General features: G+C 40.6%; 1 protein-coding gene and 1 non-coding gene across 2 annotated transcripts; one reads left to right on the top strand and one right to left on the bottom strand.

The window, feature by feature from the left end:
- Window positions 1–5,128: 5,128 nt before the first annotated feature.
- LOC118486135 lies at window positions 5,129–5,234 on the bottom strand. The gene has a single exon (XR_004877991.1). It is a non-coding gene; the product is annotated as a small nucleolar RNA R71 (small nucleolar RNA).
- Window positions 5,235–10,374: 5,140 nt separating this feature from the next.
- Window positions 10,375–11,433, top strand: LOC110900908. Its single transcript, XM_022147765.1, has 2 exons — window positions 10,375–10,696; window positions 11,009–11,433. The coding sequence occupies exons 1-2, from the start codon at window positions 10,375–10,377 to the stop codon at window positions 11,431–11,433; spliced, it is 747 nt and encodes a 248-aa protein (XP_022003457.1).
- The last annotated feature ends 5,386 nt before the right edge of the window (window positions 11,434–16,819 follow it).

Genomic DNA, 16,819 nt, shown 5'->3' with positions numbered 1-16,819 from the left:
CATGTACTCGAAATGATAAAGTTATACATGATAAGACTTCTTTAATCTAATTCCATAATTATATATATTTCATAAGAAATCAACATTACATCATTGTTACATGATATTCTGGAGTGAACCAACGAGTAACAAGTTCTTTAAATGGAGTTGGATTCACTCGGTCGTCATTTTTAACTTGTTGTGCCACAATTTCAGTAACAGTAAGGCTTGGATCATATGCTCATGCCTTTAACGAACCTTTCCACTCTCTCCATTTTCTTCCGATGCTATGAAAGATCCAGTTTTTAATCTCGTTTGTTTCATTTGGATGAATAACAAATTTAGACTACAAGCAAAAAATATATATAAATTAGAATATACCTCTTAGCTTAACTACTTATACATTTTGAAACTTGATAAAGACATATACCTTAACGAGTGAATACATGCCCTCTTTTTTGTATTGGAACCTTCCTCTAGTCAGAATATTCTATGGATACATGATCAGCCATCCTCGTGAGCGTCCCAAGGAATTGAGCAAGTTCATTAGCTTCGGTCCCAACCGGCTTTCCAAACTCGTTTAATGCGACTACTATTCTTTTTGTACTATCCATCTTCCAAATTTCAGCTTTTTGTTGTATAGCCTCTAACCCTTTTAGGAGCACCAAACAAGTTCGAAAAAAAAAACAAAAAACGGTCTATTAACAGTTTACAAATTTTAATACAATTTGAACATGTATGCTATTTTTTTGTGTCTAAAACATCATTACAAATTGTGTACAGTTTTTACCTTGTATTTCACTAGCTTGATGACCTTGAGTTTCAAAAACTTGGTGGTCTTCAACATGGTCGCCGTCAACACGCTCAATTGAGATGGTAGAAGTGATATGTAGCCTCTTACGCCTACCTATACTATTACCTTTTATATTAGAACTTGTTTCCTTTTGTTTTTCAGGGCCTTGTAATTGTTCATGAATATTGTCTTATCGTTAGAATAGTCGCGATCTGCCATTTGTAACTCATGTTGATCAACATCATTTATTTATGTATCCGATTCTTAAAGAATAATAGAGTAAATTAATATAAAAGATAATATTAATTAAAATAACTTTATAAACAACAAAATGATACCTTGAAACATCTCATCATCCTCATCAATAAGAACCAACTTTTTCTTTGCTCCTACTTTATTACCTTTGATTATTTCACTCATGGTAACTGTTGGTTTTGTTGCATTTCAAGTGGCATTAGAAGTTGATGGAAGCTTTTGAGAGACATTTGGAGCACCGACTCGACGTAGCTTCATTATATTAGAAACTCTATTCGAAGATATTGGTGGAATATACTGTGGACTGCTTTGCTATAACGAATTTATTTTCATTAGAAAACATGTGTATATAAAATAAAATAAATAAAGGTTTGATAACATTGTATAACAAAAATAAAACATGATGATAATACATAACCATTCAAATATCCGCTTCAATAAGAGCGGTAGTTGTCCCTTCTTTTTTTCAGGGATAGTTGCTTCTCCTTCAAGATGTGTCTCTTCACTACTACTGATCCTTGCTCTAGTAGACCAGGTTTATCCAGTATCTGCACAATTTCAATATTTTAACGGTTAGATACAACAGTTCATGATTAGTTCGTCGATTCTAATATAAATCATGTTTGCCAAAAAAATATGCAGCAAGTTAATGACCCAACCAAAAAAAAAAATGCAGGTGTAATGACCCAGCTAAAAAACGCTGGGTTGAGGGTAAGTCGCTAAACATATTTTGTTGAGGTAAGTTCTGAACATATCACAAACACACCCAAAAAGTCGAAACTTGAAAAAGTACCTGGAAACACAAAAAAACTATGTGAAAATATCAAAAAAAACAAAGTGAAAATCAGCTTCCTATAAGAACGATGCTGGTGGCGTCTTCTTCTGCTCGTCTAGGGTATGGCGTTGGCTCCTTTGGTGTCGTGTGGGCTTCAGTGATTCGGGTGCCTAAAAATACCCGATTGCACGATGCACGTAGCAGCGTCTTCTGCTGCACGACGCACACAGCAGTGTCTTCGGCTACACGACACGCGCAGCAGCAGTGACATGATGCACGCATCAGCGGCTTCGGCTGCACGACGCACGCAGCAGTGGCTTCGGCTGCATGATGCTTGACTAACCCACCTAACCCGACCCATTTTCCAGGCCTTAATTTATTTTTTTATCTTACCCGCTTGACCCATTAAAAATAAAAAACATGTTCAAACAAGGCTACCAAGAGAGTGTATAGCAAGAACAAAGATTTAATGAATCTTTCTCAATGAAATGGCAAAAAGATCACTTAAATGAAGAGCTAACGACCACTCCATTTTAGCCCACGATATCTTTTCCTCCAAACAAAATGAAAATAAACAATAATGATGAACTTGCACTATTCAACATCATGGAAACCTATAATACAATATACTTTGATCTACCTGGAAGAGTAACTCATACTTTGAGTTGAACAAAAAGACACTAAATGCTCTATGTAACTTATTTTCCTTTTCAGTCTTCTCCATTAAGTAATCTGCATGTTATAGAAAATTGTTATAATAGTCATAATAGTTAAAAACAAACAATGATGGTAGTTAATCATCTGGAACACCAGGTGTGCTTGTGGAGACATAGATAAAAGAAAATATTTGACTCGTTTACTCATCTAACCAAATTCCAATAACAAAATGTAGTATAACTAATTTACTGTAGAGACACAGATTAAAAAAAAAAACATGACCCATTTATTCATAAATATGATAGAAGGGTGAATAACCGTGTTTAAACATGTGTAAATATAAGGTTTTAAGTGTTTATTATCATAAAACATGGTTACTTTAAGTGTGTTTCTATTTATAGGTACCCAGAGCTTAACGGATGGATTTTGAAGCTAAACGGGAGGTTTTCAGGAAGATTTATGAAGGTTAGAAGCTTACACACAAGTTGGGAGTTGAAAAATGCGAAAAATGGTAAGAAACCAGTACTTGGCACAAGAAAAAACCAGTTTGGCGCAACCTGGTGTCGGTTTTGACGCAATACAGATGCTAGTAAATCAGGGGCGCAACCTTGTGCCAGGGGGGCGCAACCTTGCGCTGACATCAGATAATCAAGCGAAAATTCAGGATTTCACTTTATTTTAAGATATCTTCAACCCCAAACGAGATGGTCATTAACCCTAGCCGTTTTCCACTTCCCAAGGACGAATTTTGGAGTTCCGAACCTCAATTTTCATCATTCTTTCATGCAATCAAACATCCCAGACAACCAAGAAGATCAAATCATGATGATGAGGGGCTAGATTCTTTTGTGACCACCTCCGGGTAGATGGTTCATGTATGTGAAACTCAAACCTTGTTTATTTAGTTTTTTTTGGATTGTTTTTCATAACTTGAAGAATAGTTGTGGTTTAGTTTTGTTTGAAAGAATTGTGAGTGTTGTAATTATTCATCTTTTACCATTCGCATTCGGTTTTCTTGCATCGTGAGTAGTTTGGTTATTGGGTGGGTTCTTGGCCCTTATGATTTGGTAATTAAATTGCATAAGTTATTATTTAAAACTTGTCTTTGATTATCAATCAAACTAAACCGTTGAAAGGACCTTTTGGTATCTATCTAATTAAACAGGTTTGGGTGAATCATTGAACTGGAAATCCGGAGGGGTTTGCTTTTCTTTAAAATTGATAACTTTCTTAATTATACTCGATCAAAAATCTCAAAGCACAATCAAAGCAATAGTTTTTCTTCGTCTTAGTTAATCTAGGTTTCTACAATCAACACTAACCACATATTCCCTGTGGAGACGACCCTACTTACCCTTACTAGTAAAGGTACTTAGGACCAAATTTTAAACTTGTTTTTGACAACCTTTCGACATCGATCAAAATGGTGCCGTTGCCGGGGAATCGCTGCGCTTGGTGTTAGTTAGTTGTTTTTCTTAAAATATAAAAAAAAACCCCTAAAAATTAGAAAAAAAACAAAAATCCAAAAATATTTCCTTTTGTTTGTCGTTTAGTTGTTTTGTTCCGTATTACGCTTGGTTTCTTGTTTGTCTGTGTGTAGGTGATTCTCGTGTTGCATGCATAGCAGGTTTTCAAAGAAATCATCACCACTCTTATTTGATCTAGAAATTGAGAAGACTACTCGATAGAATCTCGTTCTTCTCCGTTCAGTAGTGAAAACTAAAGCTTAGTCATCAACAGTTGCTCAAGATCTTGAATAAGCAGCTCACGAGATGGCTGATCAAGAGCCACAAAACCAAGCATAAAACGAACCAATTCCACCCATTCTAGATCCACCAATTCCTCAAAACCAGCCAAATAAGCAAAATCAAAATCAAGCACCACCACAACTATTTTCACAATTCAACCCAGGCCAACAAAACCAACCTGGAAATCTTAATCTCTGACTTGGGGAAATTATTCGCCTTAATCAACCACAGCATCAACACGGGTATGATGAAGGTTCCCGTCACAGAGAAGGTAGTCTTCATACTTGGGAATCTGGTTGGGAGGAGGATGATTATCAAAACCAGTATGACGGAAGGTACGTGGATTACAGATACAATGAAGGGTATAATGTTAATCAAGGCTATCCGGTACAACAACAGGTCAATCAAAGAAATCACATTCCGCAATCGATTCCACAAAATCAAGTCCATAATGGAGTCCCGCGGTTTAATGCGGGAAATCAAAGAGCTAATAATCGGTTTAGGGGCGAGCAGATACAGTTTATGGATGCTGTCCCACAAGTCGTTCAATGGGAACAATTCAAGGTGTTGAAGGTCATTGTCGACCCGTTGTAGTACCCAACTCATCAGCTATAGTTACACTTGAGGGGAACAATAATCGGCCATCTGAGGTGAGGCCTCAATACTTAGGCCATTTGCCGGAATTCTATGGAAAAAGAACCGAAGAACCATACTTGCATATTGCAAGTTTTGATTCAATTTTCCAGACTATTGGAGGGTCAGGGTTTACAAAGGATGAGGTGAAGCTAATGTTGTTTCAATTTACCCTGAAAGATAAGGCAAGACAGTGGTTTGCAACATTACCTCTGGGTAGTATCTACACTTGGGAAAAGATGCAACATGTGTTTTTGGAGGAGTATTACACGATGAACAGAACCAGTGAAGCTCGGGAGGCAATTAGAGCTTTCCAACAACATTCAGGGGAGAGATTTCATGAAGCTTTCACATGGTTTAAGGAATTGCTAAGAAAATGTCCACATCATGGCATTCAGACATAGGAATTAATTAAGGCGTTTTATGATGGGCTACTTCCTAATGATGTAAGAGGTCTTATCGCCATCAGCAATGGTACATTTCTCACAAACACCGAAGCTGGAGATTGGGCATACTTAGAGAGACGAAGTGCCACTTCTAAGATACAGGCACAATCAAGCAGGAAGGCAAGATCGAGTTCAGTGAAATCAGTCGATTATGACGCTGAGGAATGGATCGAGAAGCTGAGGCACCAAAATTTACTTCTCAAACGTCAGGTAGCTCAAATGAATCTTGGAAAGGGGGTGAAGCTAAAACCGCTGCTACGTTTGAAGTGTGTACTGAGTGTGGAGAGTTAGGGCATCAAGTTGGAGAATGTGCTGTACTGGGTGGTCAGACTGACGAAGTGAATCAAATATACGGTGAACGAAAGCAATACGATATGAAATCGAATACATATCATCCAGGTTTGCGAAACCACCCCAATTTTAGTTATGGTAATTCTGCTAATCAGTTGAACCCCAATTTTCAAGTACCTGACCAAGGAGGTCAACGGTATCAGAATCGGCAAGGAAATTATTCGCAAGGAGGTTACCAGAATCGGGGCCAATACAATCAAGGGCCTCAAGCTAACAACCAACAACAAAATCAAGGCAATTATCAAGGGAGTTGGAGGAATCAAGGTAACCAGCAAGGTAATTCTTCAGGTGGTGGAGGCGACTCGAGTGATTCGAAACCGGATGCAATTATTTCGTTCATGAAAGATATTCAGAAGGATAATGAGGTCAGAGACAAGACAACTACAGCAATGCAGAAGTTGTTGGGGCAATTAGCAGAGGATATAGCCAGTTGAGAAGAGACCTAGGAAAACTGCCTAGTACCACCACGGTCAACCCGCAACATAAAAGCAGTAGTTCAGCTACCAAGAATGCATGTGTAAACCAGGTAAGTGTTCTTCGTTCTGGTAATGTGTATGATAGTAAGGTTGGTACTCCACCACAATTTGTTGAGGGTGTGGTGGAGGATCGGGATGAAAATGAGGACAATGAGCTTGAGCCTGAACCTGTATGCCCTAAGAAGTCTAAAAAATAACTTTTCAAGAATCTAACAATAGGGTAATAGAGAATGACTTGTCCAAACCAAAGGAAAAGGGTGTGGAGGGTAATACCATCCCGTTTCCTAAGGCATTGGAAAATCCTGAAACAAAAAACCGGCAAAACAGGAAAAAGGGGCCCACAACAGGAAGAAGTTTGGGAAATTTTTAGACAAGTAAAAATCAATATCCCCTTATTAGAAGCCATTAAACAAGTTCCGGCTTATGCTAAATACCTGAAGGATCTCTGCACCCAAAAACGACACAACAAATTTCCAAAGAAAATTGATTTAACAGAAAATGTTAGTGCCGTTTTGTCGGGTACCCTACCTCCAAAACTCCGAGATCCTGGTGCTCCTTTGATTCCCATTTAAGTGGGTAAATTTAAGATGAGTCAAGAATTACTGGATTTGGGAGCAAGTGTTAGTATCTTACCGGGTAGTTTATACGACCAATATGATTTCGGACCATTACAACAAGCCGACACCACCGTGGTGTTGGCTGATTTGACCTTAAAACTACCTCGGGGGATTGTGTATGACGTCATTATCAAGGTTGAAGATTTTTACTATCCAGTTGATTTCTTGGTTTTAGACTATGTGTCAATTGACAAAACTAAACAACCTAATGTCATACTTGGTAGACCATTTTTAGCAACTGCAAATGCTTTAATAGACCGTAGAAACGAGACAGTTGATATGACGTTCGGTAATAGGAAGGTGCGTTTAAATGTCTTTTCCAATACATCTCATTCTCTGGTCAATGATGAATGCTTTTTGGTGGACATTATTGACGGGGGCCAACCTCGTGTTAATGAGGAAAGCACCACAGAGACGTGTGATATTTGTGGCATGGTTGATTTTGAGATGCATGAAGAGTTGGAAAAGCGGGAAAACGAGTTGGAGGTAATGGCTATAAAGGAAGGAAAACCCACTTGGACCCACCAAGTAGAAAGTTTACTCGAACATATTGACACTCACCTTAAGTCATCATTGGAATCAGCTCCTCAATTGGAACTGAAGGAGTCGCCGAAGCATTTGAAGTATGCATTTGTGGGAGACAATGACACCCTTCTGGTAATCATTGCGTCTAATTTGACGGAAGCTCAAGAAAAGGCGTTGATGGAAGTTCTCATGGAACATAGGGCGTCTGTTGGATGGACAATCACAAATTTGAAGGGAATTAGCCCATCCATTGTGATGCACAAGATCATCACCGAAAAAGGAGCCAAGCCAGCTAGGGATGCTCAAAGAAGATTGAACCCGAACATGCGGAAGTAGTGAAGAATGAACTTCTGAAGTGGCTTGATGCAGGAATCGTTTACCCCATCTCTGACAGCACTTGGGTAAGCCCGACTCAGACGGTACCAAAAAAGGCAGGAATTCAGATTATCAAATGTGAATCAGGTGAAGATATTGCCACTCGACCGGTAACTGGGTGGCATATTTGCATAGATTATGTGACAACCCTCACCAAACCAGGTATCCGTACAAATTAATTAATATTTAATTAGTGCTTAATTAATGTGCTTAATTACAATTACGAATAAACTGCTTTCTGTTTTCTGATACATACATGTTCATGCATCATACTTTATTAGTGTCACTTCATTTGTTACACACAAGTTCATGAGTTTGTGATTTAGGCTTGTTTTGTCAAGTTTGATGCTTAAATGTTGTTGATTGATGATTGTTAAATTGTTTGATTGAATTTTTGAAAAGAAAATGATACGCTTGTAAGCATGGACACCTCTAGTTACAGAGGAAACTCTGGCGAAATTTTTCTAGAAATATAACACTTATAAATATTTTTGTAACAAATGATCATAAATGTGTTTTTGACTTGGTTTTCAAAAATAAACTTCTCCATGATTTTTATTTCAAAAATTACCAAGTGTCAGAGGTGGATTTTCATAAATAAAACTTATTAAATATATATTTAGAATATATACTTTATAGTAAAACGCTTGTGTGATTATGTGATTATTATGTGAACTAGATATATATTATTTTTAGGGTAAAGATAATATAACTTGAAATGTTATGAAATAACGACTTCCAAAATAATATCAACGCTCTCACAAAAATAAATATGTAAGTTATATACGTATCGTAATAAAACGCGAACTTTAAAAATGTAACTTATGTATTTTTTTGGAAAAATTCTCTTATTAGAATATTTCTTGTGAAATATTAATTTGGAAAACTTATGGAATAAAATATAATATTTTTGGGAAAAAATATATATATTTTGGAAATTAAAACATTTTAGACAAAGTAATTAAAATATATTTTCAAGTGAGACTTAAAAATATATTTTCAGAATTATAAAAACACACATGTATTAATACCCCCATCCTTGGGAAGGAATATATTATAAAATAATTAAGAAGTGTAAATACGAAATAGTTGTCTAACTATTTCCCAAAAACGTTAAACCTTAAGCCAAGGCACGACCGTCCGTCTAATAGAAGTTAGTACGTGTAGGTCGTCACGCAGCAGGTTATTTTGGGACGGACTATTTCGAGACGCACTTCTGTGAGTTCATGTCCCCCTTTCCTCTTAACTGTTTTCAGTTTTTATACTTCGGGGGTGGAATACATGTTACAGTAATTACGGATACTTTTATACATGGTATGGTTAGCTTAAGGAGGGTTACTACTTAGATCATGTGAGTGGGTAGGCTGGAACTAGAGGCCATTAATCCTCATAGTAGGACCGAGGGTCATTAGCGGTAGATCTATCTGGGTGTAGCGAGCCCAACTCTAGGCCCACTGTACGGACCTTGGGGTGACTTTGAGCCCGACGCAAAAATCTGCTAGGTTTGAGTCTTCCTACAGCACTTCACACATATCATTGGCTTTGCAACCCAATGGTGATCTCTTTTTCCTTATTTGCTATATACCAGGGATTTTCATACATACAAACATATATCAAAGGTTTACTCATACTCACTTTTACATGAACTCGCTCAACTTTTTGTTGATTTTTCAAATTACATGTATTTCAGGGAATTAGGGATCTGGCAAGGTATGCTATGTCATCAAGCTGCGTAGGAGAAGTGATGTCATCCAAGTTTAGGGATTGTGACTTTTGCCTGGACGAGTCACAAGTCTTAAACTATGTTTATTTCATGTTTTATGGTTGTGTCGTATGAACAATGTTTTTATTATGTTGTGTTGTATTTCTGTTGCATGTGTCAACTTTTAAAACAATGTTGTCGTATTTTATTTTTAAAACTTGAATCAATGGATGATCATCATGGTTTTACTTTCATATAGCTTTGTTGTGATTAAGCTATGGTATTAAGAAGTCACACCAAATAAACCCACGCTTCCGCAAAGCCAGGGTGTGACAGCTTGGTATTAGAGCTTTGATCATAGCGAACTAGGATTCCTTCTCGAGTCTAGACTATGATCACTAGGTCTCTCACGAAAACATTTTTACATTGCATACACTACGTCCAGATCCAGGATACAAAACATTTTTACAAACAAAAAGTATGAGCACATTTTTCAAAATTTATGATTCAGTCACCTCGACTGGCGGAGTTCAGTCTTATAGACTGAGGGAGTTCAACCCTAAAGGCTGGGAGGTTCAGTCATGTAGACTGAGGGATCCAATCTCAAAGATTGGGGAGGTTTTGGTCTTAGAGGCCAGGGAGTTAGTCTGAGAGACTAGGAGGTTCAGTCTGAGAGGCTGGGAGGGTAGTCTAGTGAGACTAGGAAGAAATACTTGCTTGTTTATTGGTAACTAACATGTTTATTTGACTACATGATTGATTATTTGTGCATATGTGTGTTTGTGTTACAGACATCATGCCTTCTTCATCAGATACTGGAGTTTCAGACACATCAGATCCCATGGCGATAGTATCAGATGACATAGTTTCGTCAGAGCGAGAGGTCTACACTTCCGATACCACCAGCACCGATGAGGACGATATCCAGCCTTTTGCGCTGCCAAACGTCGTAGTCGAGCCTGCTGATGGCCATCCTGCTGGGGATTTACCACTCGCGGTGATCCCTGCTCCTGTACCCCTTGCTGCTTATCCTGTTGTTGATATGCCCCTCGATGTCGTTTCCGACGACGACGTCGATCTGTTTGAGGAGGACCCACCTGAGGCTGACTATGAGGGTGAGGCCCCCATTGCTGCTGATGCCATCCTACCTATTGCTGATGCTCCTGCAGAGGAGGCTCCTGTTGCTTCACATGTCCCTGACTCATTTGAGTCTGTGGCGTCCGCATCTTTGCACACTCAGGGAGTGCAGCACCACTCTTACAACGCCGACCCTGACATGGCGTCATCAGCTACACCTGCTCCCGCACACAGCTTCGAGTTTGATCACGATGTTGATGATGATCTGGATCCTGTTTTTCCCCCTGGTTTTGATCCTGACCAGGATATCGAGTTCATTCACTTAGATCAGCCCCTGGAGGATCCTGTAGCCCCTATCGATCCTTTGTTTGATGATCCAGCTGATTTTGATATGGAGTTTGTTGATCCAGAGCCTGTTGTGGCCCCAGAGCCTCTAGTTGCTCCTTACCCTGCATTAGAGCATGACCCTGTTCATGACGATGCACCTGCTGTTGCCCCTTTTGTTGATGATATACCTGTTGACAACCATCCTGTTGTTGCTCCACCGTTGGTGGATGATCATGTTGCTGACATTCCTGCTGATGCTCCACTTTTGATAGAGGATCCTGTTGTTGCACCACTTCCTGATCCTGTGCCGGTGATGTTCGACCGCGCACCTTTGGCGACCCATATAGATCCACGTTACGCTGACACCCGTAACGGGTGGATAGATGATGACGACGATTACCCACCATTCGTGTTACCAGTTACACCTCCTTCAGCACCCGTTTCAGCACCCATTGATGTTCCGTTGTTTCCCCAGCACATCACGGATGCACACCGCACTGATCTTCCTGTTACATTTCTTCAGGACATCCCTCCACCACGTCCTGAGGAGGGTTCATCTCGACAGCCGTTTGGTCATACACCTTTCGTGTCAGGAGGAGGCCAGTTCGTACCCCAGATTTCTCATCCTACTCTTGTTCCCACTGTTGTACCACCCACTGCACCATTCTTCAATCCATCTAGCGAGCCATTCCTATAGACTACGCCCCCTATCATGCTACTGTCCGACCCGTATCACCCATACCATGTTGGGTACTCCACGGAGGACATCCTTACATCTTTGATGATGCGCCAGGAGGCATTGACGCATCGTGTACAGGAGCTGGAGAGAGCTCAGTGACCACCGTGCCATTGTCAGACCCCACCTGCAGCATCACACCCTCCGTGTCCACTTTCACCCGACTCAGATGTTCGCTTCATGACTCCCGAGCAGCAGATAGCATATTCGTTGCGCGTCAATCGTGCTTTAGAGCAGGACTGGTTGCATATGCGTTGCTTATTCTTCTCTCGTTTTCCCCCTCCTCCTCCGCCATCAGCATAGGCCTTTTGATTCGACGCAGGTAGACTTTTGGTGAGACGACCGCGATTGTGCAGACTATACAGCTTTCTGGAGACCGCATTTTGATGATTATGACTTTTGATGTTTTCTATTTTGGTTGTTGTTGTCACTGATTAGATAGTTTGGACTAGGGCGATGTGGCCCTTAGTCATTGATGATGTACGATACAGTTATGAACTTGTAAACATTACATTGTGGTCTTGATTTATGATAGCGCAATCGCAGTATTCTCATTATACGTGATATTGGATTGATTGTTTATATTATATAACATGTGATGTTATGTGCTTGATTTATTTGAAACATGATATGTTATGTGTTTGATAAATGGTATACGTATGATTGATTTACCTATTTTGGCCTGACCAACGTGAAACATCTTTTAGAAGATGCCACCGAGACGTGATCCACGCATGCCTACCGACGAGGCAGAACTCCAAGGAATCATTGCTGCCGCCATAGCGCAGTATGCAGCCTCACAAGGAGGAACCAGCGGGAGCAATTCGAACAACAATGGCAATAACAATCCACCCCATGGTAATGTTAAGTCGTTTGAGACATACTACGATATATTTGGATATTTATAGCACGTCCGCTAATACTATTTGTATATTCTAACGTATGTGCAGGGTGCACTTACAAGCAATTTCTCGATTGCAAGCCCATGAACTTCGACGACACCGGAGGTGCTGTTGCGTTTGTAAGATGGGCTGAGAAGACTGAGTCTGTTCTTAGAATGAGCCCCGAGCAACAAGTGACCTACATCTCAGGGCTATTTCTGGACGGAGCCCTATCCTGGTGGAACTTGCAAGTGCAAACTCTTGGTGAAGCTGCTGCTTATGTGATGTCATGGAATGAGCTGAAGGAGCTCATGCGAAGGAAGTACTGCTCACGTGCTGAGATTCAGAAGCTAGAAACTGAATTCTGGCACCTAAAAATGGAAGGCCCCAAGATTGCGGAGTATGTTCAGAGATTCCACAATTTGTCCCACGTAGTGCCATACATGGTTACACCGGAGTTCAAACGCATCGAGCGCTTTATCTGGGGATTGGCACCTCAGATCATGAGTATGGTTACTACTTCCAAGCCTGCGACAATCACAAAAGCCATCGATCTTAGTGTGGCGCTTACTGAGGAGGCCATTCGCTTGAACAAGTTTTCGAATGTTGAGCAGAAGAAGAAGGAGACTCATGTAGAGTCGTCTGGTGAGAATAAAAGGAAATTCTCGAACTTCAAGCAGGGTACAAGCAATGTTAGCAAGAAAGGAGAATCAAGCACACCGGTCCAAGCTGCAACCGGTGTTGAGCAGAAAGGAAAGGGTTATATGGGCACACTGCCCAAGTGTAACACATGCCAGCGCCATCATTCTGGCCGGTGTGGACCAAAAACATGTGAAGCTTGTGGGAAAGTTGGCCACTTGAAGAATACTTGCTGGGTTAGTGCTGGCCGGGGTGGCCAAGGAGGTTTTGGTAATAGGAACAACAACCGTGGTGGTAATGGAAACCGTCCGCAAGGGAATAATGGCGGAAATGGAAACCGTGGGAACGTTGCGAACCAAGCTGGGAATGGAAATCGCAACCAAAACAACACTCAAGCTGGGAAGGGAAATGGCCAAGGTCCAGGATGCTTTAATTGTGGAGAAATTGGGCACTTCAATAGGGAATGCCCAAAATTGAACCAAGCACGGGGAAGAGTCTTTAACATCGGAGCGAGGGAAGCGCGCCAGGATCCCAACGTTGTCACTGGTACGTTCCCTATAAATCAACGCTTTGCATTTGTTCTGTTTGATACTGGTGCCGACTGTAGTTTCGTATCGTGAGAATTTAAGAGTATGCTTGGGTTAGCTGCTAGTAGATTAGATATTCCGTACTCAATTGAACTGGCTAATGGAAAGCTAGTTGAAGCAAATGAAGTTGTCAGAGGTTGTGTAATCGAGCTGGGAGAGCGCGAGTTCACTTTGGATCTACTACCGGTCAAGTTGGGAAGCTTCGATGTGGTAGTAGAGATGGATTGGTTGTCAAGCAACAAGGCTGAGATTGTTTGTCACGAAAAGATCATACGCGTCCCAACAAAAGATGGGGAGACGATTGTGGTTCATGGGGAGAAGCATGATACGCCTTTGAGAATCATCAGCTGTCTGAAAGCTCGAAAGTGTTTACAGAAGGGATGTGTTGCCTTCTTGGCACACATCGTGGATAAAGAGGCTGCCGAGCCGAAGATCGAAGACATCCCTGTCGTGAAGGAATATCCTGAGGTCTTCCTAGAGGAGTTGCCAGGATTGCCACCCCAAAGGCAAGTGGAGTTCCATATTGACTTAGTTCCAGGCGCCGCGCCTGTGGCTAAGTGATGTGTGTAAAATGCAACATATAAATTACATCAAATGGGGCATAAAACTAACCCTTTTTAAGTACTAATGTTGGAAAAAGAGTGTTTTTGTCTTCCTTTTGTATTTTCAGGATTAAATGAGCTCAAATTAACAAAAGAAGCAAAAAGACAGCTAAATTTAACATAAATACAAGAAAAGGAACATAAGTGGATTGCCCGACCCCTCGACAGCATTCTCCCAAGCAAAACAGAGAAGGCAGAAGACTGAACACGCCCCGTGCTCAGCGAGCACGGGGCCGTGCCCAAGAAGCAGCAGATAAGACAAACCTTTAGAAGCTTCTATTGCCCACCACGGGGCCGTGCCCAGTGAACACGGGGGCATGGCGAAAGTAGTGCAGGCGCATTAATTGTAATTGCAAATTACAATTAATGAAGAGAGAGATTGTCAGACAGGAACGGGGCCGTGCCCAGGCTTCTGTTCAGCCTATAAATAGGAGTGCTTTGCTTCATTGCAACTCATCCCTTGGCACACCACCTCTCTCACACTTCATCCACCACCCACCACCATCACAACACCATCATCCATTGTCCATCATAGAGTGTGTGAGTCGTCTCGGGATCCAAGATTGATCGTAAGAGTTCTTGACAATCAAGGCCATGTTTGCCTAAGTCTCTTACATCACTTGGTGAAGACAAGTGTTTAGTATAATACTTTTTATTTTTAATCTTTTGCACTTTTTGTTTGGTTTTGTATTAATGACTTTAATAACTAGTTACTTATGTTGAAGGTGACTTTTCCTTATCGTTTGTCCGTGGTGTCTTGGCATTATTTTACTGTCTATATAAAATAAAAGATTTTCAACATTCATATCTCCACGGTCTATATGGAGGTATGTTGGCTACCTGGTCGGGGGTTAAGGGAACGGTTTGGTAAGGGTCTTGCCCTTGTTCAGCGTTTAGAGGTCCTGCAAGGGACCTGGGTCAAATTTAGTAGGATCTCCTAAAATACCCAAAGGTATTGGATGGCGGGGATCCAAACTCTTTGACCCCTTCATAAGTTAACTACTATTAATACTATAACCCAGCTATTTAGGACTATATCCCTGCTGACTCAGACTACTTAGTCGAGGGTAACGTCACCTCCAAAAGAGGGGCCTACCATAATTTGCATTAATAACTTAATTCATTATCTTTCAATAATCCGACCCTTTAGGATTATATCCTTGCTGACTCAAACTACTGGGTTGAGGGTAGCGTCGCCTTCAAAAGAGGGGCCTACTACAATAACTAAGATAATCTCTTAAACAAGTGCAAAAGTGCGAAAATAATCAAAGGTTATAGCAATACACGAGTCGGATCCAAGTGATTCATCTTGTCTATCTGTTTTTATTTTTATTTTATTTTTTAGCATTTAGTTAGTTTTATTTTCTTAGTTTAAAAATCTTTTTTCTAACATTTTGATTTGATTAGACATTAAGGATAAACCGGTACTAAAAGCTCTTGTGTCCTTGGACGACCTCGGTATCTTACCAACACTATACTACGTCCACGATGGGTGCACTTGCCCGTATGTGTGTTTAGTGTTAGTAAATATCGTGTTTTATAAATTTAAAACTTGGCTAAAAGTGTAAAAAAGGCTTAAAATATACATCTAAAATATAACACACTTCACGCACACCAAGTTTTTGGCGTCGTTGCCGGGGACACAAGGATTTTAAGAAAGTTAGGAATCAACGGCCTAATCATATTTTTATTTTTCTTTTTAATTTTTTAGGATTCTCTTAGTTTTTCAGCTTCTGCAGAGCTCAGCACGGGCCGTGCCTGCTGAACACGCCCCCATGCCCAATCATTGGAACTAGCAATCTTGTTTTAAGTCAGACAGTAAGCTGAGCACGGGGCCGTGCTCACTCAACACGCCCCCGTGCCCAAGATTCACTTATTGAAAACAGAACCGTTAGATCCCGGTGGTTGGTAATTTCTGACACAAACATGAGTGATGGTAATTCTTTTTACTTTCGGCACTCTTATGGTACGTGGTGTCAATTATGTGGAGACGAACATAAAGAATTAGAATGTTACTTTCTAAATTATAAGCCCCACTACATAGACCCACTGACTCCCTATAACCTTAAGAGGGGCGAAAGTAAAAATAATCACTATCTCTCCCTCGAATGCGCCCAACCAGATATTCTAGGAGAAATGCTCCTTGACGAGTTATTTCAACTAGAAAATCTAATTTTAAATTGGTTAAAAGAGCTTAGGAAGGATTTCCTTAATCCACCCCAAGACGATGACCATGAAGAAATGTTGGGATCGCTTTCCAACAACTTCGTTGCTCCTAAAAATACCTTCATACCTAACAAAGACTTGGACGATAGTCGTCCCTGTGCCGATTGTGTCGTGAAGGACTCTCCATCGACTTCGTTCGGTGCATACATAGACCTGAGCGATTCGGCATATACCTTCTTTAACGAGAGCCCGGGAAAGGGTTGGACTTGTCCACCTAGAATAAAAATAGGAATTACCCTCACCGACAACCTCTTGCGTTCTCGCCTTAGTCTAGGACAATTAAGGTATCTTAGGCACTTTGGGGTTGTTCCAACTAGTAAGGAACCACCCGATATCAATAAATTCCTTAGAATTAAGGAAACTCCATAAGACAGCTTCCAGACACGGGGCCGTGTCCAGGTCAACACGCCCC

This window comes from Helianthus annuus, chromosome 13, assembly GCF_002127325.2.
Source record: "Helianthus annuus cultivar XRQ/B chromosome 13, HanXRQr2.0-SUNRISE, whole genome shotgun sequence".
In the NCBI taxonomy this organism is placed as follows: domain Eukaryota; kingdom Viridiplantae; phylum Streptophyta; class Magnoliopsida; order Asterales; family Asteraceae; genus Helianthus; species Helianthus annuus.
Note: the sequence above shows the minus strand (reverse complement) of the source record. Positions and strands in the feature narration are given on the sequence as shown.